Source organism: Ammospiza nelsoni, chromosome 22 (assembly GCF_027579445.1).
Source record: "Ammospiza nelsoni isolate bAmmNel1 chromosome 22, bAmmNel1.pri, whole genome shotgun sequence".
NCBI lineage: Eukaryota > Metazoa > Chordata > Aves > Passeriformes > Passerellidae > Ammospiza > Ammospiza nelsoni.
The window spans coordinates 6,960,159-6,986,255 of NC_080654.1; the positions used below are offsets into that span (position 1 = coordinate 6,960,159).

The 26,097-nt window shown below is 55.8% G+C and overlaps 3 protein-coding genes across 3 annotated transcripts; all 3 read right to left on the minus strand.

Moving 5' to 3' along the window:
• Positions 1–12,382: 12,382 nt before the first annotated feature.
• CAMK2N1 (calcium/calmodulin dependent protein kinase II inhibitor 1) lies at positions 12,383–14,805 on the minus strand. The gene is made up of 2 exons (XM_059487578.1): positions 14,545–14,805; positions 12,383–13,742 (listed from the first exon to the last, which is right to left on the minus strand). Exons 1-2 carry the CDS (start codon positions 14,702–14,704, stop codon positions 13,672–13,674), a joined length of 231 nt encoding a protein of 76 aa, XP_059343561.1. The 5' UTR covers positions 14,705–14,805; the 3' UTR covers positions 12,383–13,671.
• Positions 14,806–17,155: 2,350 nt separating this feature from the next.
• On the minus strand, positions 17,156–20,905 carry MUL1 (mitochondrial E3 ubiquitin protein ligase 1). Its single transcript, XM_059487644.1, has 4 exons — positions 20,753–20,905; positions 20,567–20,654; positions 19,474–19,594; positions 17,156–18,504 (listed from the first exon to the last, which is right to left on the minus strand). Exons 1-4 carry the CDS (start codon positions 20,870–20,872, stop codon positions 17,784–17,786), a joined length of 1,050 nt encoding a protein of 349 aa, XP_059343627.1. The 5' UTR covers positions 20,873–20,905; the 3' UTR covers positions 17,156–17,783.
• Positions 20,906–22,094: 1,189 nt separating this feature from the next.
• On the minus strand, positions 22,095–23,375 carry FAM43B (family with sequence similarity 43 member B). The gene has a single exon (XM_059487538.1). It carries the CDS (start codon positions 23,161–23,163, stop codon positions 22,273–22,275), a length of 891 nt encoding a protein of 296 aa, XP_059343521.1. The 5' UTR covers positions 23,164–23,375; the 3' UTR covers positions 22,095–22,272.
• Between the last annotated feature and the right edge of the window lie 2,722 nt (positions 23,376–26,097).

Below are 26,097 nucleotides of genomic sequence, written 5' to 3' on the forward strand. Positions count from 1 at the left end.
TGCAATCCCAGCAGGAGTTTGTGAGATCCCTTGCAGCCAACGTGTGCCTTTGGAGCTTCACAGGCAGAGCCAGGGTGCCCGGGATTGAAGGATCAAGTGCCTCCAGAGGGAGTTGTGTGCCACTGTCTCCCGTGGAGCCCGCCTGGAACCCCCTGCCTTCTGCTCCCTCCCTTGGCATGTAGCAGCCTTGCCTGTCCCAGCAGGCTTCTGTCTCGTGTCTGTGTGTCTGGGGGTGACACAGGCAGGAAACCTGTTCTGGGGACCACGAGCACCCCTCTGGCCTCTGCTCTGGTGTCACCTCTCCAAGGTCCCCAGGACCATGAGCACCCCTCTGGTGTCTGCTCTCAGTGTGGCCTCTCCAGGGTCTCCAGGATTATCCTTCTGCTCCCTGCTCTGGTTTCACCTCTCTCGGGTCTCCATGAGCTTCCCTCTGGTCTCTGCTCTCCGTGTCAGCTCTCTGGGTTCCCCAGAGCCTCGAGCACCCCTCCAGTGTCTCTGATGTCCCCTCTCTGAGGTCCCCAGTGTGGCAGTGCTCAGTGCTGCTGCGGGTTTGCCGGCCGGGCACCTCGGCACAGTTGTGTTCTCTGTTGTTGCAGAAATGTTGTTGTCCCAGTAAATCACAGCCTGCTCTACTTCCCAGTGTGAATCCTTTGTTTTGGGGTGCGTTCTTGGTGGGTTTCCCTGGGCCACCCCAGCTGCTTGGAGCACTGTGTGACTGTTGAGTAAAATACCCCCCAAAAAACCCCGTGATGATTTTAATATGTGAGTTTAGGTCTAGGTTTTAGAGGGGATGAGGAGCTTCCTTCCACTTTTGGGGAGCTGTGTTTTGCAAACCCTGAATTGCACAGCATTTGGTAAACTGATGCATCCAGGATTTTAAAACCCAGGGGAAATATGATTTGATTATTCTCTGAGGCAGAGATGGAGCTGAGAAATCTGCTGTCTTTCTCTGCATAGTTTAACCTCTCACCTTGGTCAGTGCAAGGAGACAGGAATCCTGCCTTCATCCCACACCTTCCTTAATTAGTGTTGTAATTTCAGGAATTGGTAAAGCAGCCATTGTGTTTTCCAATCCAAAGTAGGACATGGGAGCTCTGCCATCCCTTATTTTCCCCTTGGCAAGCAAGGATCCCCTCGGATGCCCTCCTGCTTTTGGTGACCTCTCTATCTATACATACATCACATAAAACAGACACTTCTAGCCCAATTTCCTCCCTCTGGACTGCATCTCCGGTGATGGAGCAGGTCTCAAGAAGGGATTTGGTGTCTCCAGCCCCAGCATCTCCAGAGGCCCCCTCAGAACACCCTCTTGGCATCTGAGGGGATTTCACCCCAGTAAGTATTTTCCTTAAGGAAGGGCACTCCGGTGCTGTTGCCGGGGTGACTGCAAGTGCCTTATTAAGAGAAATTAATTCGAATACAGTTGTCAGCCGTGGCTTAATAAATAACCCCCTAATGCTGTGTAAATAAACATTCACATGCAGCGCCTGCACGGGGAGGGAGAGACGTCCCATCCCGGGCAGCCCAGTGCCAAGGGGGTTTTGGGGAGACAATTGGCCAAGTTGGGGTTATGGTGAGACCCCGCAGAGACCCCTCCGTGTCCCCCTGCCCGTCCCACCGCGCTGGGGAGGTTTGGCTGCCGCGCTCCTCCTCCGCAGGGCTCATTAGCCGGGAACCGGAGGAGCCTTTTCGTGCTTTGAAGGGTTATGAAATCTCAGGGAGAGGGGGAGGACAGAGGGAGAGCTTAAAAAAGAGCCGTGGTGTCCCCCCCCGCCCCACGAGCCAGCCGCCGCCTGCCGAAGGAAAAGGGCTGGCAGCCGCTCCGGCACAGATTGCGCCTCTGCCCCGTCCCCCGCCGACGGGCGGTGCCGCGGGGTGCAGAACTCGGCTAGAAAATGACATTTTAATCAGAATTTGCCATGTTTGGTGTGCCTGTGTCCCAGTGCTGAGAGGGGAGCGGAGGGCAGAGGCCACGCTGCCATCCAGGGGCAGCTCCAATGCCTTCAGCTCCCGAGCTCTCCAAATTGGTGCAACATCCACCCGAGCTCTCCAAATTGGTGCAACATCCACCTGCAACGCTGGGGAGCAAGCCTCACCCCCAAAACCCGAACAACCCTCACCCCCAAAACCCGAACCAAGCCTCACCCCCAAAACCCGAACCAACCCTCACCCCCAAAACCCGAACCAAGCCTCACCCCCAAAACCCGAGCCGGGGAGCAGCGTGGGGCTGTCTTGTGTTAACTACAAAATAGTTTTGCTTCGGGCATGTCTTTGGCTTTGATTTTCCCCATCCCAGGACCCCGGGCATGCCGGCGGGGGATGCAGCCAGTTGGTGCCGTGGGCTCCATCACTCCTGAAATAGAGCCCAGGGGCAGCTTTTGGGTGTCGGAGGCATCTGAGTGAAGTCATGTGGATGTTATGCAAGACTTGATGATAGGTTGTAAACAGCTATTAAAGTGATTGACAGGCCCAGGACGAAGTTTTGAGGGGGGGAAGAAAGGGGAAAGATGAGTAATAATGATTAAAATAATTATCAAATAGAGACGTTTCTTGAATAAGGGAAAGTTTTGCGAGGATGGAGGAAGATGAAGAAATCACATTTGAGCATTTCCCTGAGCTGGGAATTGGGAGGATGGGGCAGATACTGAGCACATAAAGTTTGGAAGGGAGGGTTTTGCATCTTTAAAACCAGCTAAAAAAACAATTTCAGCAGAAATTTGGTGCATTTGGGTTCACTAAGAGCTGCTGGGTGCTAGCACCCCCAAAACCCAAGGGCTGAGCAACCCAAGGAGAGCAGCCCTGAGTTAATTAGGAGAAACAAGCAGATTATGGGGAAGACAGCTTCTATTTATATATAAATACTCCAGTAATCAGCAGTGAAGGGCAAGGGAAATCCAATAGAAATATGTGACTGTTTAAGAAGCTTTCTGAGCAAAACGTTACACAATCAGTCGCATTTGCCTGGGTCTCGCTCCAAGTCCCAAGAAATTACGGGGGAAAAAAGAGTGACCCTGAGCAGAAGGAAGGAGAAGGGATTTGTAGAAGCTTCTGCCCATCAGATAAGGGGGAATCTCAGGAGCCTAAGTGGAGATGTCAAGGATGCCAGCAGCTCCTGCCACCCCAAACCCCCCAGCTTTGCCCCCAGAACCAGCGAGCTCCACACCTCACAGTGCTGGGGGTTCACGGGGAAGCGCAGTCATGTACAGGTGAAGTTCACTCAGAAAAAAAAGCTGCCTGGAGCTTCTGTGTGTTCGCAGGGTGCTGCTGTCAGTGGGTGCTGACACGGAGCAGAAATAGCTGTGGCCGCCCCTCGATTTCACACATCGCCCTCGCTCCTCCCGCAGCTCTGCCTCACCCCAGCACAGCACAGACTCCGGGGCTGCCACACGTGTCCTCTGCTGAGAATCACCTCAACGATGCTTTCCAGAGGCAATCAGGTGGTTGGATGCTCACCTTGGGGCTTGGAGCTCTCTAAGCACCTGGGGCTTGTGTCCTTTTGTGTTGTTTCCCCTCCCGGGGCAGCTGCGCTGGGATTTTGGGATTTGTTATCCTGAAGGCAGTAAAAGGCCTGAGGCAGAGGTTTGGGGGTGTCTCAGGGGAGGGATGGGTGCAGAGCTGGGGTATCTGACCCTGCCAGTGAGCTGGTTGTCCCAGGGTTGTGCCTTTGGGGTGGCTGCTGTCCCCATAGAGTCATTCCCTACACTAAGAAGGAGGATGGAAATTTTTCTCCTTGCCTGCAAGGAAGCAGCATCACTGCCCAAGGGTCACTGGTGAGTGTTTGCTGCAGCTCTGGGTGTGCCTGTGGCTTTACAGTGTGGGTTTGTGGGGTTGTATTTAAATCAGGAGAAACAGCCCCTCTTGTGCAATGACCTTTCCTGGTTTTCTCTTTCTGTGCCACCTGTAAAGTCACCTTTGCCATGGGAAGTTTGGGCTGGGATGCACATGGGTCCTGCAGGTGCTTGTGCCCTCCATGTGCAGCCTCCTGGGGAGGTCCTTTTAATTGTTAAAATAATTAAATCTCCTCAAGACACAGATATGATATTGCTCATACTTAAAAAGCCAAGCTAGTGGTCTGTGGGCTTCTCTGCTCATTAAATTAGTGGATTTCTTCACTTTTTGTTGTGTTTTTTTAATCCTTTCTTTGCACCGGGCAGGAAAAGAAGGGATGGGGGGGGGGGGGGGGGGGGAAGAAGTTGGAGTCAAAGCATCAGCTCCAGTGCAGTGGGCACAGAACCTAGGAATCCTGGAAAGGAATCCTGGAAAGGGTGTAAATCCCTTGGGAAAGGTGACTGGGTTGGCATTGCAGGCTCTTAAAACCCTCTCTGGTCATGAGCTCATTGACAGCCACGGAACTGGGCCAGATCCAAAACACCACAGTGGGCAGAAACAACGTGGTTTAGGGCATGAACAATGTGTTTTGGGGCATGAACAATGTGTTTTGGGGCATGAAATATGTGTTTTAGGGCATAAACAACGTGTTTTAGGGCTTGAACAATGTGTTTTGGGGCATGAACTATGTGTTTTAGGGCATGAACAATGTGTTTTGGGGTATGAACAATGTGTTTTAGGGCATGAACAATGTGTTTTAGGGCTAGAACAATGTGTTTTGGGGCATGAACAACATGTTTTAGGTCTTGAACAACGTGTTTTAGGGCTTGAACAATGTGTTTTGGGGCATGAACAATATGTTTTAGGGCATGAACAATGTGTTTTGGGGCATGAAATATGTGTTTTGGGGCATAAAGAACGTGTTTTGAGGCATGAACAACATGTTTTAGGGCTAGAACAATGTGTTTTAGGGCTTGAACAATGTGTTTTGGGGCATGAAATATGTGTTTTGGGGCATAAAGAACGTGTTTTGAGGCATGAACAACATGTTTTAGGGCTTGAACAATGTGTTTTAGGGCATGAACAATGTGTTTTAGGGCATGAACCACGTGTTTTGTGGCATGAACAATGTGTTTTAGGGCTTGAACAATGTGTTTTGGGGCATCAACAATGTGTTTTGGGGCTTGAACAACATGTTTTAGGGCTTGAACAATGTGTTTTAGGGCTTGAACAACGTGTTTTAGGGCATGAACAATGTGTTTTGGGGCATGAACAACATGTTTTAGGGCTTGAACAATGTGTTTTAGGGCATGAACCACATCTTTTAGGGCATAAACAATGGGTTTTAGGGCTAGAACAATGTGTTTTAGGGCTAGAACAATGTGTTTTGGGGCATGAACCACATGTTTTGGGGCATGAACCACATGTTTTAGGGCATGAACAATGTGTTTTAGGGCTTGAACAATGTGTTTTGGGGCATGAACAATATGTTTTAGGGCATGAACAATGTGTTTTAGGGCATGAACAATGTGTTTTGGGCATGAGCAACGTGGTTTAGGGTGAGCTGCCCTGTGCCAAAGGCACCTGGGTGCTGATGGGTGCTGCTTTGGAGGCAATGCTGGTTCCCCCCAGAGCAGGACTGGGAGCTGAGGGCTGATGCTGACCCGTGGGTGTCCTGCTCCACAGAGGCTCCCTGGGAGCCCAAGCCCCACAAGATGCTTCCCCAGCACCTGTTTGGTTAAAAGGCTTTTTAAAATGCTTTTCCCCTGGGACAAACCCCATTTCCAGGCCCGGAAGTGGCAGCAGGTGAGTATTGGGTGCCACAGGGCTGGTGTGCAGGCTGCTCGCTGGCTTTGGGCGTTCTGGCAGCCTTTTTATGGCTGTTAAGGACAGAATTCCTGCTGTTTTCAGCCTATCCACAAGGATGGTGAGGGGATGGGGCCAGTCCTGCTGCAGGGGGTTGTGTGGCTGCGGGATGCCCTGCTCCAGACCCGCAGCACTCGCCTGTGGGATCCGGGCTCTGCTCAGGGATCCCATCCCGGGCGTGGCTCCTGCTCGCTTCTCCTCTCTCCCTGAGGCTGCACTCGCTGCTGCCGCTTTTGCAGGCGCCGGGAGCCGGGAGCCGGAGCCTTGTGTAACCGTGTGTAACCGTGTGTAACCGTGTGTGTGTAACCGTGCCGCGGGGTGGGGGCGAGGCCCCGCCAGCATCGCCTGGAGCAGCATCCCTGTCTGTCCGGGCTCCCCATGCCTGGAGCAGCATCCCTGTCTGTCCGTGCTCCCCATGCCTGGAGCAGCATCCCTGTCTGTCCGGGCTCCCCATGCCTGGAGCAGCATCCCTGTCTGTCCGTGCTCCCCATGCCTGGAGCAGCATCCCTGTCTGTCCGGGCTCCCCATGCCTGGAGCAGCATCCCTGTCTGTCCGGGCTCCCCATGCCTGGAGCAGCATCCCTGTCTGTCTGGGCCCCGCACACCTGGAGCAGCATCCCTGTCCAGGCTCCCCGTGGCTGGAGCAGCATCCCTGACCGGGCTCTGCATGCCTGGAGCATCCCTGTCTGTCCGGGCTCCTCAGACCTGGATCATCCCTGTCCGTGCTCCACATACCTGGAACAGCATCCCTGTCTGGGCTCCACATACCTGGAGCAGCATCCCTGTCCGGGCTCCCCATGCCTGGATCATCCCTGGCCAGGCCCCGCACACCTGGAGCAGCATCCCTGTCCAGGCTCTCCCTCCCGATCACTCCCCAGGTGTGCAGTTCCCTGGCCTTCAGGACTGTAGGATGGATGCTCTGGGGTCTCGTGGCTGTTTGCTCCTGGCTAGAGCCAGGGAAGAGTGCAGCAGAGCTCCTGGTGCCCAGCTGGGAATGCTGAAAGCCCTGGAATGAGGATCTGTGCTGGGCAGGGGTGGTGGGATGGGGGCAGCCCCCCAGTGCCCCTGAAAGGGCTGTCCTGGGTTTGTGTCGGGCCACAGCTCAGCTCAGCCTCCCCTCACTCCCGAGGTGCTGAGTTGCAAAGTGATTTTCTGTACCAAACCCTATTTTTTGCTGCTCATGGGGTCCCCCCGAGCTCCCTCCTCATTCCTGCTTCCCAGCACCTGCTGCCGATCTGGGGCTGAACCTGTTGCTATGGAAACTGGTTATGGATGCTGAGGATGCTGCCAGGGTCTCATCCTGATCCTGCCTTTCGCCTTTCCTTGCCCTGAGGCTCAGGGATAGTGCTGTAACCTGGGATGAGGCTGGGACCAACCTGGAGAATCCCAGGAGGTCAAACACTGGGGGGTTAAACCCAGCTGTAAATAATATAGGGGAGTTCCACCCCCGTGCATTTGTCCAGATCCAGTGGGAATAACCCAAGAGCAGCTTTCCCAAGGCACCTCCCCCAAACCCAGGCATCAACTGAGGTTTCCCCCCCTCTGGGGATGCTGTGGGATGCTGTGGCTGGGGCTGGATTGCACCCAGGTGGGAACTGAGTCTCATCCCAGCTCCTCCAATGTGGTGTCCCAGAGGCTTCACCCCACCTGGGCTGGCTCTGCTCTGTCTTGGCTTCCCTTGTCTGTGACCCATGGGAATTGGTGCTTCACGTTTAAAATGATGCTAAGCTGAGAAAATACTAATTAATTAGAGCTAGCTGGAAAATCCCAAGTGCTTCCTTGATGTGGCATCAGCAAGAACCTCCTGTGTGTGTGTGTGTGTTTCCCCCTCCAAAAATGCATATTTTAAAAACACTTTAAATGCTTCAATGGTCCCCAGGCCTGGCTTCTGTGGGACACTGGTGTGTCCAGCCCTTGTGGAACCACCAGGAATTGGGGGGGGGCTTGAAGGGGCTGCTGCGGGCTGAGCCCCACCACGTGTCTCTTAGTCACAGAGTATTTATTTATATTTGAGCAGGTTTGGAGCAAAAATGGGAAACAGGAGTTGTGGGGGGGACACAAACAGGCTGCACCGGCTGCCCGGGCTGAGTCAGAGCTGGATCAGCCCCATCTCCACACCCGTGACTCACCGCGGGTATTTCGGAGCCTCGTGTCACATGGCCTGTTTGGGGATTTATTTCTGTGCTTTGGTTATTTTCCTTTATTTTCTTTTATTCCCCCCACCCTGAGAAGGGGCTGATGCTTTGGGTTGTGTGCACGCACAGCTCCGGGACTCTCAGATGTTCCCATTTTGCTGCCCTTTGCCCCTGGGAAAGGCTGAGCAGGGTGGGACACTTGCAAAGGAAAGGGCTCGTGCGGGTGTCACATTTATCTCTGCAAAAATTATATTTATATATACACATATATATATATACCATTGTATGTATTATATAATACCATCTATATTACATAATATTATATAGTATTATATAATGTAATACTATATATATTAATAATTGAGGTGTTGTAGCATGGAGAGGAGCCCAAATTCCTCTGGTTTTCTTTGTATTCCTCCACGTTCCTGGTGTTGCATTACCAACACGAATTTAACAGGGCAATTGCTATCACAGGCACATCCTGCCGAAACTCAGGGGAGGAATTATCTTGGAAAAATCTGTGGCAGGGAATCTTCCTCCAAAGCCAGTGAGGCTGGGAACTGAGGCAGCCCTGAGAAGGCAGTGGCCATTCTCACCTGCTCACCAAGGGTCTGAAAATACCCAAATGTGAGGCAGCACAGACATCCCAACCTCCCAAAAAATACAATCCCCCTCCCAAACACTGACTGTTTATCTGGGAAGGCTTTGGCCAGGTTGCAGAGCCTGGTGCTGTTCTCAGGTTTGGGTTTTATCTGAGCACCTGCTGCTGCATTTGGCTGCAGCTGGAAATTCTCTGTTTTCTGGATGAGGTGTCTCCCACTTGTTATTGTCATGCAACAGTTTGACACCTGGAGCTGTGTGTAAATGAAGATGTCTGATGTTTCCCTCCTAAGTGGGAACGGCTGTTTAGAATATCCTAGAAAATTTTAACTCCAGGCAAAATGAAAATGAGGAGCCTGGGGAGGCAGGCAGCTCCACTCCCAGGCTCCCCGAGGCAGCAGCAGCAGGGATCCAGGGATTTTCTTGCAGAATATTCCCAAGGTAAGGAATGCCACATCATGGGAGTGTCCTCTTGACCTCTCACAAAATTCCTGGTGAGCCCAGGAGGGATGCTGCACGTGGGGCAGCATTTCCCTGTCCTCTGGAGATGTTTACCTTGGGTAGGACCCACAAAATTCCCCCAGTGCTCAGCACAGGTCTGGGCAGCTGAGTGGCTTGGCCAGATTTGGGAAAAGTGCCCCTGTTCCCCGTGGGGTCCTGATGTGGGGATGTCCCTGGAGACCCCAGTGGAGCTCAGGGACAGCTCCTCCCTGCCCTGCCTTTCCCCAGCTCTGCTGCCCCTGGGGATGTGCCTGTTTTGGACTTTTGGGTGCCAGTGTGTGTCCAAATGTCCTGCCTGGGTAAATCAGCCGGGAGCACAGAGCCTCAGTGGCCTCTAGTGGCTGTGGGACAAAGATCCCAGGAAAGGGGGACCCACAGCCCCCCAAGCCCCCCAAACAAGCAGCACTGGGGGTCCATCCCACCAGAATCCACTCTTCCAATGGGCAGGTCCAAAGGCAAAGGTAAAGCCCAAAAAAAAGCTCTAAGGCCATGAGTGATGGGGGAGCACCCAGCAGGACAGGGCTGCACCCCAAATCCCTCTTGGCCCCATTCCCTGGCAGGGATGGATGGAGAGGTTTCAGGCAACCACTGGGTTTTTCTCATTCTTGTGTTAAAAAGCAAAAAAAAAAAAAACAAACCCAAGTTTTTAAGGAAGGTAAAATTTCTTTCATGCCTTTTTCCATTTTTCATTTTTCTAAAGTGTATTTTCTGTCTGATGCCACAGTACACAACATGAACCCCAGCGGTGAAAACAGTCGAGCCAACGGATCAAAAAGGGTTTGATTCCATTGAAATGACCATTTTTGTGTCTTCTCCACCAAAGGTCACTAAAGCTGCTTCCTTCTGAGTAATTGTGACTTTTCAACGAGGGAAGAGGGAAGAACTGACCCATTTTATTCCCCAAACCCACAACCTTTGGGGGCAGGATGGAGCATCCCCTTCTGCAGCCCATGCTGCTGTCCCTCCTCTCTCCCCGCCACGATAAATAAATTACTTTAGGAGTGCTGGCCTAGTTTAACATGCCCTAGTTTTGATGGAGGAGGGGAAAGGAAAAAAAAAAGAGAGAGAATATTTTGGGCAGTTGCTTCATGGGCGTCCTTTTGGGATGAGCTTTGGGGGACTCACCCACTCCCCCTGCTCCTCTTTGCCCTGGCTGCAACACACTGCCCTCAATTTCGGTTTCTTTTTCTGAGCTGCTGCCTAGGTGATGTGGGAAATGAGTGGTGGGGACACCGATCCAGCCCCAAAATCGTTGTCCATTGCTCTGAGCCCCCCAGGACTGGTGTCATGCCAGGGGGTTTCCATGCCTCAAAGCCTGTGGAACACGAGCAGCTTTAGAGGTGAATGAAGATACACCTGGCTCTGGGTGTAAGCAGTCAGGGTTGGCTTTGCTGCAGGAGCAACTGTGTTAGCCCCTTCCCCCAGCACCAAAATCCCTGGGAAAATGGGATTCAAGTGTGTGTTTGGGCATGGCAGTGGGATTTCACAAGTGCTCTGGGTGCCGCTGGGACCTTTGCACCTCACTCATCCCTCCCCTACCCTGCTCTTCCAAAGGTGCCAAGTTTCCTCCGGTAAATAAACCTGCAAATGGCTCTTTTCCATGCATTTTATTTTTTCCTCCTTTTTTTCCCCCACCCCTGCCAAAACAAGCAGCCCATATGGGCAGGGTTGGGTGGGGATTTTTGCAGTTTCCATGGGGATTTGGCTCTGGAGCTGCTGGGTGCTGGCTTCTGGGGTTTGGTTCTGTTTTTTTTTTTTTTTTTTCTTTTTTCCCTCTGATCCCTGTAACCGGAGCGTGGTGATGGCACCGGGCTCCCTTCCCGGCTCCGGCATCTCCCAGCCAAGGTCACCGGGGAGACCGTAGGCAGCCGCCGCCTGCGTTGGGCCATCTGTTAAATAATGTATGCAATAAACTCCTGCCCCGGGGCCAGCTTAATCCTTAAATCCTCCTTCAGAACACCATCTCCCGGCCGTGCGGGATGCCCGGCTCGGTCTCTTGGGCGCATCTTTCGCCACCATCCCCCGTGAATCGCTCTCTCCTCGCCCCTCCACCCCGCATCCTCCCGTACGCGATCGCGCCGGGCTCTCCTGCTCCATTATTTATGCGCCGTGCATGAAAGATGCATATAAAAGAGCGGTTCATAATTTAGCAGAATCTCCTCTTCTTTCAGCCTCCCTTCCCCCTCTGGCTCCAGGCTTTCTCTGGAGCATTTCCAGCCCCTCCCAGGCCTCCAGGTGTTTTTGGGGGGAATCTGGGGCTGTGCCTGCGCCCCATCCTCAGAGGACCCATAGACGGGTCTGGGTTTCAGGGAGGTTTAAGTGCTCAGAGGTCTTTTGATGTATGGGATAAAGTGGGAAATGGGGTTTGGCAGACCCATAATCAGGTTTTTATAAAAAGGAGGGGGTTTGGGTGAACTTAATTACCCCAGTGCTGCATCCAGCCCATGGTTTTGTGTCTAAGAGCTCCCGAGTGCTGTGTCCTTGGCACATGTGGGATGCTTTGCTCCTCTCTGGCTGTGTCTGCTCTCCCAATGCCCTGGGCTCATCCCCAGATGTTGACTGGGGAAAAACCCATTAGTCTGGGAGAAAACACTCCCTTCTGGGGGCCATCTCGTGGTTTGGAGGCGCAGCAGGTCCCCCAGCACAGAAAATCCGGGGGCCAACACTGTGTGTGCTGCATCCAACCCACACAGCCACGACCTCAGAGCTGAACTCGCTGGGGAAAAATTGAAACTAATTGGGGATTTTTCAAGGGAGCAATTTAACAAAGCTCCTCATCATATCCTGGATGTGGGAGAGCCTGTGTGGGCTTAAAATGGAGCAATAAATAGCAAAGGTGGTGGGGACAGGAGCATTGTGCAGCCTTCACACCCCAGCTCCCTGTGCCACCCCAAATTAATCTGTTTCCCCCCAGGTTATCCTGTACAAATCCCAGCTCAGCAACATCCTGCTTTTATTGCAATATATGATTTTCTTTGCAATAAAAATCCCACCCCTGGACCTGTTTCCCATCTGTGATTATATTCTTGTTCCCCGGGCACAAAGGTTGGTTCGTGCCCCCGGTGGCGTGGGCAGAAGGGATAATGGCCTTTTTTAACACCAGGATTTGGGGTTTGGGGGGAAGGGAGGCAACACTGCAAGGGAAATGCCCATATTCCACACCTTTCCCACCAGTGAAGGGGAAGCCACCTTTTATTCCCCATTCCCAACAGCCACTCTCAGGACCCAACGTTGAATTTTTCCATTAAATTTGTGCCTCTGAAGTGTTTTCCTATCAAAGAAAAAAATCCCACAAATAAATATTAATCACAATTAGTTATTCAGATTAACAGGGGTCTGTGCTAGAGAGTGGGGAGGTTTTCCTCAGTTATTTTGGGATTATTTGGGGGGACAGGGACGGATGCTCGTGCTGCTTGGCCCTGGCAGCCCACGGGAAAACATGGCAGATCCGCATTTATAATTTTTTTTTCCATTTTGTTTCATTTTCCTTTTTATTCGGACATTGCAGAAATAGCCCTGTGTAGTGGATAAAAGTGCAACATACACAATATTTAAGAAAAGGAGGAAAGAAAAACCTGCCTTGAGGTCTGTCAGTCAATCGCAAACAGAAACAAGAACCAAGCCCGGGCACCAGAGGCGCTTTTTGTCCCCCCCCCCACTTTTTTTTTTCCCCTTTTGTTTTTATGCACGTCATGCAAAATATTAAAAAGAAAGATTAGAAAAGAGAAGTCAGAGAAAACCCCACGAGAGATCGACCGAGCCCTGGAAAGAGCAGAAAGCTCCGAGTGCTGCTCGTCTCGGGGAGGGAATCGCTGCCCTCCAGCATCTCCAAGTGTTTGGCACTCTTGTGATTACATTAAATAATTTCTTTTATATATATGTTTTAATACAGTCTATTAAAGAGAGGAAACTGCCACAATATAAGGAAAAAAAAAAAGAAAACCAAGATCACCCACACTACAGACTGCATGGTAGTTAGAAAAGCTGAGCGAACCCCCCGCCCCCCCATACATATAAAATCTGTCCCTTTGCTCACAGCAACCAAGAAGTACAAGCTTTAAAAAATAAACCAGCAATTCTTCCTTCAGGCCTTTCCTTTATAAAAGTTTTGGTTTTCCCCCTTGAGAACCTTAAAACGTGACTAAAATTAAATATATATATATATATCTATTTTATATAATTTCCCAACATCCAAAGACATCAACATAAAAAAAAAAAAAGAAACTCATACAGAAGGGGATAGCGTGGTACATCCAAGTGCACGGATTCATTTTTGCAAGATTAAATCATGTAAACAAGGTGCCCGCTGGGAACAAGCCTGGCCGGAGGGAGACTCCAGGGGCTGTTCCCCCCGCTCCCCCCATCTCCCGCTGCCCCCTTCCCTCTTACCCCCCGATCTAGCGCGGCACAAGGTTCATCAGCCCGAGAAAAGCCATCCCGAGTAATTCAGAGCCGCGGCGTGCCTCCTCCGTCCGTCCCTCGGGGCGGGGGGTTTGAAGCAGGTGACTATTTTCCCGATTACACAGCTATATTTGAATTTATTATCATGTTTGAATTCACGGCTGGGCTCTGGCTCGCTCGCCGCCCTCCCCTCCGCGCGTCTCCGGAGGGCAGGACGGGCGCGGGGCTGCGGGCGGCGTTCCCGGCGCTGGCTGCGGGGCTGGGGTCATTCTCTGCCGGTCACCTGGGCCATTGTAAACCGACCCCAGCCCGGGCCTCGGCCCAGCGTCCCCAGGGAGGCTTTAAACACCGGGAGGGGCCTTTTCGGAGAGGTTTTGCAGCACATCATCAATTCTATCATCTTCAATAACCACTAGAAAGCAGAAAAAAACAGAAGAGCGGTGAATTTTCTCCCCCCGCACAAGGTCACCCTGGGGGGCTTGGAGGGGTTCCACATCCCTGGTGTGGCTGCCGGCAAAGCGACACGGCCCCGACACGCTGCGGGGCACCGGGCACCGTATCCCGTCCCCAGGGAGCGTCCCCAGCACCGCCCGCCCCGGCACTGGCGCCCTGTCCCTGGGGACACTTGGCAAAGGACACGGCCCCAAGGAGGGTCCCCTCACCCCTGTGCCCTGCGGATGGTCCCCAAGGAATGTCCCCTGTCCCTGAGGAAGGTCCCTGCTGCCCTATACGCGGTGAAGTGCCCAGGGCACAATGTTCTGTCCCCAGGGAAGGTCCCGGCTACCCAACACCGCGGTGACAGTCCTTGGGACGTGCTGCCTGACATCCTGCGGGGAGCCTGGTGCATCGTGCCCCGTCCCCGGGGACGCTTCCCGGTGCCCTGCATCCCCGAAAGGCGCTCGGTGCCCCATCCCTGGGGAAGATCCACGGAGCACGATGCCCAGCATCGCTCAGGGAGCCCGGTGCACCATACCCTGTCCCTGGGGACGGTCCCCAATGCCCTGCATGCCTGGAGAAGGTCCTCGGCACGCGATGCCCGACATCCCCAGGGAGCGCGGTCATCGTGCCCGGTCCCTGAGGACGGTCCCCGGTGTCCCGCATGCCCGGGGAAGGCTCCCGGTGCACGATGCCCAGCTCCCCGCGGGATACCCGCTGCATCCCGTGTCCCGCATCCCGGGCGGCTCCCGGCGCGCCCCGGTCCCTCCGGCACCCACCTCTCTTGCTGCGGCCGATCTGCCCCAGCTTGGGCGGCCGCTTGCCCTGCCCGCCGGCCAGGAGCCCGTCGCCGCCGCGGAGGCGAACGGGGAAGGGCAGCTGCCCCACGGCCGCGTCCCCCGCCAGCTGCCCCTCGCCGTAGGGCGGCCCCTCCGACATGGGGGCGGCGGGGGGGGACCCGCCGCCGCCGCCGCCCCCCGACAGCCTCCCGGGGCGCGGGGCCCGCGGGCCCGGGGCAGCGGCGCAGCGGGCGCGGGGCGGCCGCCCCGTCACATCCCGGCCCGGCCGGCGCTGCTCGCGGCTCCGCGGCTGCGGCGGCGGCTCCGGCGGCGGCGGCGATAGAGGAGCGGGAGGCGGGACCGGGCGGGGCGGGGCGGGGCCGGCTCGGCCCCCGGCACCGGCGGCGGCGCCGCCCCGCGGGCTGATCCCGCACCCCGGGGATCCCCGGGACTGCCCCGCCGCCTGCCCCGCAGCGTCCCCGGGGAGCGCGGAGCATCCTCAAGGAGCCCGGGCCTGCCCCGCCGGCTCCCCGCGGAGCACGGAGCTGTCCCGGAGATCCTCGGGGTGTCCCACAGCATCCCCGGAGATCCCAGAGCTGCCTGGCTGACACACTCTACGGCTTCGGGCTCTGGATTCCCCAACCTGCCCCTCAGCTTCCCTGGGGAGTCCAGAGCTGCCCTGAAAGGACCCTCGGAGAGCTCAGGTGGCCCCACAGCACTTTTGGGGAGCCCAGAGCTACCCCAACAGCCACACCAAGGGAGCCCAGACCACCCCACAGCCACGTTTAGGGAGTTCAGAGTGAGCCTCCCCAGCCACTCCTGGAAAGTCTGGGACTGACCCTCCACAGCCCTGGGGAGCCCAGCGCCCGTTCCCAGGAGCCCTGGGCACAGCCTCACGTGCCCTGCAGAGCCATCTGGGGGCCTCTGGCACTGTGTGGGGGGCCGCAGGGTGGGGGGGACTGGGTGTGCGTGGCTGGGGGCCCCCAAGACCCCTCCCTGCACGAACCTTTCCTGGGGCACTGCAGGAGCACTCCTGAGTCACTGTGAGCTTTCCGTGGGGTTTTCTATGCAGAGTCACCACAGCAGCGTGGGTCACTGGGGCTATTGCCTGGCAAAGCGAGTGATGGGAAGGTTGGGGATAACATCTTGGGACAGGCCACAGCTGTGTTGGGGTGTTCAGGCATCTGTGGTGCATCTCCTACAAAAGGGAGCAGGAGGACAGTAGCAACAGCAGCAAAGAACCTGTTTGTGCAAGGCTGAGTTAGAGGGTTTCTCTGGAATCGGAGCCTGGCTCATTTGGGGCTGAGCAGAATGGAAGGACAGGGTGCCTGGTGGTGCCAGGGCTGGGGTGAGCTGTCCTGGGGCTGCTCCCATCTCCAAAGCCCTCGTTTGCTGAAATCCTCAGCCCCCAGAGCTGCACAAGCCCCTCTCCCCTGCACTCCTGCCCGCCCCCGAGCTGTCAGCTCCTTACATAAGGTTGCGGCTACGCCCGAGAAATCACAGGGAAAGCTTGGAAACAGGAGGCGAGGGGTAATGGGGAAGCACAGCCCCTCCAAGGAGTATTTTTAGGCTTTGCCTGATGCTCCATTCCTGGGCAAAACACCGAGGCTTGAGGGTGTGCCCTGCACTGGTTTGAGGGGGATTGACCTCCCCCCTGTCCCCAGTGAGGGGATGAGGCTTTTTGGGGTGCTCGTTCCCCTGAAGAGGAGGGACACCTCTTCCAGCAGATGGGATTCTGCCGTTTCAATCTGTCTGCTGGGTTTTGGGGCTGCAGTGTGGCTTTTTGAGCTCTGTTCTGCTGTTCCCTCTGGGATTCTGTTCTGCGGGCTGCCTCGCCCTGCAGGCAGCCACCGCCATCTACAGCTGGTGGGACACCCTTTCCCAGCCCTGGAATAACCAGGGAGCTGCTCCTCCTCAAAATCCAGCCCTGGGATAACCAGGGACCAGCTCCTCCTCAAAATCCAGCACTGCAATAACCAGGGAGCTGCTCCTCCTCAAAATCCAGCACTGCAATAACCAGGGACTGGCTCCTCCTCAAAATCCAGCCGTGGATTTGTGCCCCACAGCCAGAACGGCCTTCGGACACTGCCTGGCTGCTCTGGTTAACGTTTCATGAGAAACAACTCATCATTTTCACTGTAAATTCAGGGGGTTTAAAATGCCAGTCGATGAGAATGTTTCTTTTTAAATGTGCCTGGGGGATGTGGACAGCTCTGCCTGGAGCAGGGCTACCCAGGGGCTGCCTCAGTCTTGGGGTTTTCAACTGCTCCTACTTGAGACTCCCTCATTGCCCTGGAATGTTTCTCTAATTGTCCTCCCCAGCAAATGTTCACTGCAGCAGCACTTTGGGTCCATCAACCCTCTTGGGTGCTTATGGGATTTATGGCAAAATAGGAGTGTCAGGGAAGGGAATTTTCCTTTTTTGTGTCAGTTTGGGGGTTTGGCACCACCTGTGTCATGAGGAGACAGCAGTGACTGTCATGTCCAGGGCAGGGAGGACAGGTTTCCCCCTCAGCCAACCTCCATCATGGCTTGGGATGATCCAGGCTCACCATGTCCACCTCAGGGAGGACAAACCTCACCACTCTCCTGGAATAATCCGACACAGACACACTTTTCATCCTATTTTATTACTTCACACCTCAATTGCTATCCCAAGCCAAGCCAAGCCAAGCACAGCCATCAGCCATTAGCCACAGCACTCTCACATCCCCATCCTCACACCCTGGTGTGACAAAGCCATTTTGGGGGGATCACAGAATTACCTGTGTTCACACCCGCTGGTACGAGCTCTCCGACAGCCCCTCCTGCTCCATTAGGCCTTGCAGCCCTCTGGCAGCCTCACAGGAATTCTGGAGCCTCCCAGAACCCTTAATACATTTTATTATGGTTTTTCCCATGTTTTTATCAGCTGGGTAAGGGGCTGCAGGCTCTGTAACCATGACACAAACCCTGCGAGTCCAAACCTAAACAGAAGAGCTTCAAGTTGAATCCTCCCCCAAGCACCTCACCCTTTGCAAAGAATCATCTCTCTCAAAAACACCTCCATAGCACAGCGTGAGCCCTGATCAGCTGCAGAGTCACCTTTTCAGACTCTGCTCTGCCCCCTTGGTGAAGCACCTGCTCCCTCAAGCTCCCTCCCCTTCCCCAAAACCCACCACCCAAGCAGCGAGGCGACAAAACCCCTTTGCCAGTGGCAGCTTTACATCCAAAGTCTCCCCCCCGAGAACCACAAAGAATTAACTGTTGTACAAAGGAACCACCCTGGTGATGCCCTGCCTGCAGATTGGGCACTTTTTGGGCGTGGGAAGAGCCTGGTAGCACTCGTGGCAGGAGCAGACGTGGCCACACTCCAGGAAGACGCAGGATTTGGTGCTGCTCAAGCAGACCACGCAGGCGTTTTTGAGAGCCTCGCCGCCCTCGGTGCCGGTCAGGCGCTCCTGGGCCTGCCGGAACTCCTCCTGCATCTGCCGCAGGTGCTGCCGCTCGCGGTGGTGCCGGTACTGCTTGCGCAGCAGGAAGAACAGCACGGCGCACGTGGCAAAGCCAAAAACCACCGTCAGCAGTTTCCAAAACCGCACGCTGGACTCCTGTTTCTGCAGCAAGGACTCGAAATCCAGGGAGCTCAGGTAGTAGGGCATGCCCTGCTTGGGGGGCTGCAGCTTGATGGTGGCGTTGTCCAGAACCAGCTCTCCCACCCCAGTCAGGGCCGTGCCCACCTTCAGCATCTGCTCCGTCTCCTGGATGCCCTTGGGACGCTCCCCGCTGATGTAGTGGCCGATGACGTCCGTGAAGGACTGGACAGAGGGGTGGAATTTCTCGTACACCGTCTCCAGGCCGAGCTCGGCAGCGTCCAGAGGCTTCATCACCCGCACGGTGACGCCGGCGCCGTCCTCGGCGGGGACCAGGTCGAAGGGGGTGGTGCTGGTTCTCTGGTGGATGATCTTCTCGTAGTCATTCCTGGGGAGGGAGGAGGGGGGAAGTGAACTGACTGCCCCTGATGGGAAACACAGCCTGGGATGGCCTGCTGGTTTTGGGGACTGCCAGATGGGACACGCCCTGAGTGAGTGGAGTTTCGTTGATGGGGGTCTCTGGATTGTGGAGCCTTTCCGTTCTGAGGAGGCTGTAATCTGATCCCAAGACTCCTCCCACGGGACATCTGACAAAACCCCTGCCCAGGTCTGTGTCCCCCTCTCTGTTCTCGGCTCTCTGGGCTTTGTTTGGGCTCTCCCCCATGGCACGGGGTGGAGGGGGGGGGAAATAAAATGGACTCTCGTGCTAAACAAGGAAGAGACTTGTCTGTCTGTTTGCTGTTGGCTGTGGCCTCCCTGGACACGACTGTCACTGTAGCCACTCGCTGCTGCACTGGAGAACACCTTTCCCCTCATGGCACTGTCAGGGGTGCACGAGGCCACTCCACCCTCACTCAGTGCTCCACAAGAAGTGGGGGCTCCCCCCATCCCCACCTCCTCACTGCCTGTGGCATTCCCAGCTGGCACAAACCATCCCGCGAGGGGAAGCACCACGTGTCACACATCCCAGTTTGGTGTTACCAAATGCTTATCAAACAGCATCGCTGGGCTCTGTTTCAGCAGTTCTGGGACCCCTGGGTGTGGGGATCAACCAAATGCAATTAATTTCTTTCCTGCAAGTGGGTTTTTTCTGAAATGCTATCCTCTGGTGGGGTAACAAGGTGGGGCTGATCAATCTTCAGCCCATGTTGGGTTACTCGATGCTCTCTTCTCCTCCAGCCCCTCTGTGAAAGCCCTAAAATCAGCCAAACCCTCCATTATGGCAGCTGTCACTGTGGAGGCTACTTTGGCACCCAGCTTTGAGGCACTTGGTCACTCTGGCCATGCCTGAGGCCATTTCAGGCTGTCAGACCCCCCCCAAGGGTACCACAGGAGTTTGAGGGTGCCAGGCACATACCAGAGGTGGGTGGTTCTGTTCCACACCATCTTGTGCTCCTGCAGTGTCAGCCTCTGAACCACCCCCTTGCAGTTCTCCACGAACTGACTGCTCAGGGTGTCCTTCACCGATCGCACCACACCTGAAACAGGAACCAGGGGCCACGTGAGGGCTCATGAAACAAACCCTGCACCACGGGGAATGGCTTCACTGGGCTGCTAGGAAGAAATCCCTTCCTTCCTGTGAGGCTGCTGAGGGTATCCAGAGCAGCTGTGGCTGCCTCATCCCTGGAAGTGTCCAACTCCAGGTTAGATGGGGCTTGGAGCACCCTGGGACAGTGGAAGGAGTGGAACTGGATGAGCTTTAAGGTCTCTTTCTACCAAAACCACTCTAGAATTCTAAGATGAGGGCAAAAGGGCTAAGAGCCTGTGTTTTGTGCTGTCAGGAGTCTGTGGCTGCTTGGTGTGGGGGAAATGACCTGATGGGCACAGGAGGAGGAGCTGGGGATGAAATCCCCCAGTGAGGAGCAGCTGTGGGGCAGGAGGTGCCCCCCCCCACCCCCAGCTGGGGCACCACTTCAGGTCGTGTTTGAAAGGAATGAGGGATTTTTCTTTACAAACAAACTGTGGGTCTGCTGGTAGATAAAACTAGATGTTGAGAGATAAAAGAAACCATGGGAAGAACCACAAATTCCACAGGATTTCCACTGACTGACACAAGGGAGGGAAAGCGAAAGTAAAAGCAAAAGTGAAAGGGAAGGGAAGGTTCAGGAAAGGGAAGGTTCAGGAAAGGAAAGGGAAGGGAAGGGAAGGGAAGGGAAGGGAAGGGAAGGGAAGGGAAGGGAAGGGAAGGGAAGGGAAGGGAAGGACATTAGAAGGGAGCCATAGGTATCAGGCATTTCGGCCAGTCTGCACCTCTCAAGTGCCTCAGCCAATAGGGAAAGAGAGAGGGAAATGCGGCCGGAAAGCGAGAATAAAAAGGAGGCTGCACCCTCTAGTAATCTGAGAGACCCCATGGGAAATGCCTATGACCCCTCCCTTAGTTCGAATAAAGTTATAGGACTTCTCTGTTTCCTCTTTGGACATAAATCTCTGGTGTTTATACACGACCTTACCTTCTATGACCGCATAGGGCACGCAGCGTCCGGGTGCCTCCAGCAGCACGGCCCGCAGGTCCCCGTCCAGCCGGACCTTCCTGGCGCCCTGCGGAAGCAAACAGAGGCCGCGGCTCAGCCGGCGCGACCAGGCCGCGGCTCGGGGGCCGGGCACATACATTGCCCCGTCGCACCCCTCACACCCACCTCGAGCCCGCGGGCCACGCGAGCCTTCTGCCGGTAGATGGAGTAGAGCAGGGCGGTGATGGCGGTGCTGGCGGCCAAGAGCACGGCCTGTGCGGCCGAGGGCCGCCCGCCGCCCTCCATGGCGGCCAGGCCCGCCGTTACCACGGCAACCGCGCGCCGCGCCGGCGCCCGGCGATGACGTCACGAGAGACGCTCTGGCCGCCGCAGCGCCGCCATCGAGACGAGGGGTCCGCCAAGGCCGGGCGGGGCGCGGGGGCTCCGCAGAGCCCTGCTGGGGTGCGGGGTCACACACACTGTCCCCCCACACAGGCTGTTACTCAGGGGAGGCGGCTCAGAGCCCGGCCCCTCGGAGCTTTAGGGGGACAAACGCCATCCTTGGAGTTTGGGGGGCGGGACAGGTGGCAGCCTCCCCACGCCTTTACCGCCACCTTCACCCTGCGGTCTTGGGGAGGACATCAAACTCCAGCCTCCCTGTATCTGAGGGGGATTAGCCCAAATCAGGATCTTGGCAGCTGGCCCCAAATCCTAATGCTCCTGGGTGTTTGGGGGAAGCATCCCCCGTACCTTCCCTGCCACCTTGGGGCTGGGGGGGCAATCCAAATCTCACCTTCTGCTAAGTTTAGGGGACAGTGGTCAGACCAGCGCCTGTCCCCCGTGGCTGGGAGGGTTTATCTCTCCAAATCCCAGCCCTATAACACCTTGGGGAAGGGCTTACAAACCCCTTGCTGGGCTGTGGGGCAGCAGCATCACGTGGCCCCATTGCGGGGGCTCAGCCTCAGGACGCAGCCCCCAGCCCCACTTTGCAGAGTCCCTTCTCCCACCCCACAAAGGGCCATGGCAGGTCCCTGCCGGGGAGGACACAAAGCCACCCACACCCCCAACCCCACATCTCCTTACCATCGCTTATTCTGGGAAAGCAGCAAAAGGGGAAGAAAAAAAATAGCAATTTTTTGTAAATTATTGATCTTCAGGCCCTGGGTGCTAATCTGGAGTGGGAGGGGGGGGTGTAGGCAAGTTGTGCTCTCCAGTGGGGTCCAAGGGGCCAAACCCCCATCACTGCTCCCCCGACGTGGGCGGCAGCGCCTCCCCCCCAGCTCTATATTTAAAAATTCAAGTTGCCATGACTACACAGATCAGCTCTCCCCCGCCCTCGGTGCCGCAGGAAAGCACCATGGACCCCGCAGCCCCCCCTCCTTGGCTTGCCTTTCGAGGGGTAAAAGCAATATAAACCCCCCAGACTGCCTCAGAGCCGAGCTTTACTCTGTCGTCCGCCGGGGTCCGGGCGAGACACAGGCGCCGTCACACCGCAGAAAACACACATTCATTTTATTATTATGGCCGCTGTGGAGGAGGCACGAGAGCAGGTTCATGTGCGGGGCCGGGGGGGTCCCTGGGGTGCAAACCCACCCCCACCATGGGTCTTCCTGCAGACGGAGCCGCCGTCTTGTCCAGATTGCTCCCCGAGGAGGGTCCGGCACCGGCTCGGGGCGCACCGAGGGCACCTCGTGTCCCGCCGGCGCTCAGCACGCGGCGGCGCGGGGCCCGCGCAGGCTGCAGCCCCTCATGTCGCTGGCCAGCCGCAGCACGGCCGCTCGCTCGGGGTCCCCCAGGGGCGGCCCGGCGCCGAAGGCCTCATCCTCCTCCTCCTCCAGGATGGAGCTGAGCCTTGGGGCGCAGCGGGCCCGCTCGGCCGGCGGCCGGTAGGGACACTTGGCGTTGAGCAGCCTGCGGAGCGGCACCAAGGGCACGATGGCGTCGCCCAGGAGCTGCTGCTGGACGTGGCGGAAATCGCTCTGTCTCTTGAGGCGCTTGAACTCGTTGAAGGCGGAGGCCGAGGTCTGGTAGAGGAGCAGGGCCATGGCGCGCGCCTTGTCGGCCTTGGAGACCAGCACGGCGTGGCAGCGCAGCACCACCGCCTTGTTCTTCACCTGGTGCCGGTACACCCAGGCGAACACCTTGGGGTGCCGGCGGTCGGCGGCGCAGTAGGTGATGCGGTGCAGCAGGTACGCGTGGCCCGGCCGGCGGGCCCCCTTCTCGCAGGGCGTCATGCGGATGCCATGAGGGCCCAGCGTCAGCGTCATCTTGGCCCCGCCGGCGCCCGCCTCGCTCTTGGCCCAGATCTTGCCCACCGCCTCCTCGGTGCAGCCCTCGCCCTTGGCGTGCAGGGTGACGGCGTTGCCCAGGTACCTCACCGTGTACGTCGGGTCCTCCTTGTTCAGCTCCACTTTCTGGCGCTTCCCGCGGAAGACGCTGCCCAGGCGCTCCAGCGGGCACTCGGGCAGCAGGTCCGGGCAGGAGCGGAGGAAGCCGGCCAGCAGCGCCGCGTAGCTCAGCCCCGGCCCCAGGCTCTTGCCTTTGCACTTACGTTCATTTTCCACCAGCACGAACTTGCTCCGGCGCCAGGGCAGCATCTCGGCTCCGCTCCGCTACCGCCGGCCTCGCTCGCAAGCAGCGGGACCACCCCCCCAAGCCCCGGAGCCGGTCTGGGGGGTGTCCCCGCGCCCCCCGCGCAGGGGGTGTCGTGCCCTACCCCGGCAGCGGGACGCGGCCCCGTGTCCGATCCGGCTGCCCACGGAGGAGGATGCGGAGCCGAGGAGCCGCCGCGTTCCGGGTGCCGCCTGCGCCTGATGCTGCGGGAGCGGCGGCGGCTGCGGGGACGCGGCTCCTCCGTGGGCTGCTCCACCTCCCCGAGCACGCGGGGAGCCGCCGGTGAGCGGCCCCCGCCGGTGAGCGGCCCCCGCCGGTGAGCGGCCCCCGCCGGTGAGCGGCCCCCGCCGGTGAGCGGCCCCGTGCGCGCCCGCTCCGTGCCCCGGAGGGAGAGGAAGCCGGGGGGAGCCCAGCCCCCCATCCCCGCGCAGCAGCCAGACCCCCAGCGCCGAACCCACCGGCGTCAGGGGAAATTCCCTCATTTCCCACCCGGGTGGCGGGGGGGGGGAAGGGATGATTTGGGGAGGGTCAGATGATGGCTTCTAACACGGGAACAACAAAAAGGTGGGGGCTTCCCCCCCAAATCAATACGTGTCACAAGGGTGTGTGCCAGGATTTGCAGATCCTGCAGGTTTGCTGGCGTTTTTTTTCCTCCAAACCTCCCATTTGCTCCTGTTATTTCCAAGCCAGTCAGATCTCCTTGCTTCTCCTCTCCTTTTGGGCTGAGCTGGCTTTTAACCTGTTGCTTTTATCTCTGGCCAAGGCCCTAGGACAGTTTCTCTCCCGGAGAAATGGAATGTTATTTTATTTCCCCATGGCACAGCTTGGGGGGAATTTTTTGGGGAGCACTGCAAGGTTTCAGCCCTGCAGTGGAGTCTGAGGCTCAGGATTCAGTGTCTTTGGCTCAAACCCTGATTTCCACCTTTTTTTTTTTTTTTTTTTTTTTTTTTTTGCCATCTGGACATAAAGCAGGGAGACCCCTGGGCTTGGGGATGCTCTGTTTGCCTTGGGATTAAAAAAACGGAGAGGAGAAAGGGGTAGAATAACACCATGTTCCCCCACTTTCAGTCTGCTTGGGGAAGAAAATCAGAGTGGGGTGTTGCAGGGAACGGGAAGCCATTTCCCAGCAGCTTCCCAGATTTTCTGCAGTTTGAGTGAAGCAAATACAACCTTAAAATAGCAGCTTCACAGGCAGACAGCACCAGCCCCACTCTCTCACTGCCGCGGCCTTGACAGCCTTGTAGGATTTTGCAGCCAAAATAATAAAAAATGCATGAATTTGTCTGTTTTTCAGCTTTTCTGATGCAAACATGGGCTGTATGGTTTGCTCCCAGTGCAAGGATGGTTTTGGGGAGATGGCAATTAGGGAATTAGTGTTGATGAGGGAGATTTCTATCCATGCAAGCCTCTGTCTTTCATAATTTCTATTCTTGTTGACTGAGGTGAGGGCTGTGTTTACTTGCTCAGTGTTCATATTGAGAGGGCAGATGTGCACCCACGCTGGAAGCTTCTTTATTTAGAGATCCCACATTATTGGGGTCGGGGGAGCTGTGGTGTCCCTCTACCCTGGTTTGATCCCACAGTGCCACCCACAAGTTGCCCTAGGACTGGTTTTCCTATTTTCTAGAAAATAGGTTTTCCTATTTTCTCCCAGATTTTGGGGGGCAAGGGAGGCTCTGCACCACACTGTATATAGGAGAAAACAACTTGGATTTGCACTTGAAAGCTGAGAAAAAGAGTTGTGGGCTGGTTCAGGGCTGCCAATCCCTCCTCTCACTCACTGTCCTGGCAAATAGTGAACTGTCATTGCTGGGCTCCAGAGTGACCAAGCACCCTGGCAGTGGGTGGGAGAATGGATTTCCTCGTTATCCCTTGGACAATAGGGATCTCAGCATCCTGCCCTGACAGGTAGTGAACTGTCATTGCTGGATTCCAGAGGGAACAAGCACCCTGGCAGCGTGTGGGAGATGGATTTCCTGGTTATCCCTTGGACAATACAGATCTCAGCATCCCAGATTTGGTTTCTTGGGGTGCCTGTGGTGGTCTCACTGTCCCATACACAGTTTCAGCTCCTGGAGTTTCAGCCCTATCAGAAGCCACTCCCAATTTGGATGCTGCTTCCCAGCCTGTTGTGGCTCCTCAGTGACCCAGCAGCAAGATTTGATGGCAAAACCAGCAGGTGAGGTCAAAATCCTCCCAAAATCAAACAAACTGGACAAAAATCCCAGTGATAAATCCCTGGGACCTGTGACAACCGTCCTTGTAGCTAGAAAATGGGGCAGGAAGCTCCTTGGGCAAGGGGAAAAATAGAGAAATCTTTAATTAAAAAGCAATTTGATGATCACCTGGGAGCCCTTTACCTTGTGTGGGCTGATTCCCATGGAAGCACCAGCCAAACTGAATTTGGACTCCAGCATGAGGGCATCTGAAATTGGCTTTTGACCTGTGTCTTCAGCCAGATTCCCCTGCTGCTTGTAGTTAGAAGACCTGGGAAAATATAATTTTTATTATATTTTTTTAATGCTTTTAATCTTATTAATTTATTTCCTTTGATCTCACTGATCAGGAGCTGTTGTTCCTTCCCATCAGGAATGATTTAAGGACATTTTCCTTTGGAGCCACAGAACCAGTTTTGAACTGAGGAGGAAAAAAACCTCCAGGATGGCGGCGGAAAAATGTTCTGCTGGGACAGAGAAAGGAGAAAGTAAATAAAAACCAGGAGAAAATGGAGAAAATGAGGCAGCAGGCAGGGAGAGGATGTGGGAATCCCTGCACACGGTGCTGTGGGGGCCAGGGCTGCCCCTGAGGCTGCTTCCCAGAGTTCAGCTCAGCTCTTGCAGGAAAATCACCATTTCCAGGCTTGCCAGAGCAAGGACTCAAGGGCAAATCCCTGCACCTGGAAGGTGAGATAAGGAATT

Bases quoted from the DNA above. Each gene is read 5' to 3' on its own strand.
- CAMK2N1 (XM_059487578.1), bottom strand. From the start codon at position 14,704: ATGTCGGAGGGGCCGCCCTACGGCGAGGGGCAGCTGGCGGGGGACGCG. The intron at 13,743-14,544 runs GTGGGTGCCGGA...TCTGCTTTCTAG, and splicing joins GATCGGCCGCAGCAAGAGAG to TGGTTATTGAAGATGATAGA.
- MUL1 (XM_059487644.1), bottom strand. From the start codon at position 20,872: ATGGAGGGCGGCGGGCGGCCCTCGGCCGCACAGGCCGTGCTCTTGGCC. The intron at 20,655-20,752 runs GTGGGTGTGAGG...TTGCTTCCGCAG, and splicing joins GCGTGGCCCGCGGGCTCGAG to GGCGCCAGGAAGGTCCGGCT. The intron at 18,505-19,473 runs GTATGTGCCTGG...CTCCCTCCCCAG, and splicing joins AACAGAACCACCCACCTCTG to GAATGACTACGAGAAGATCA.
- FAM43B (XM_059487538.1), bottom strand. From the start codon at position 23,163: ATGCTGCCCTGGCGCCGGAGCAAGTTCGTGCTGGTGGAAAATGAACGT.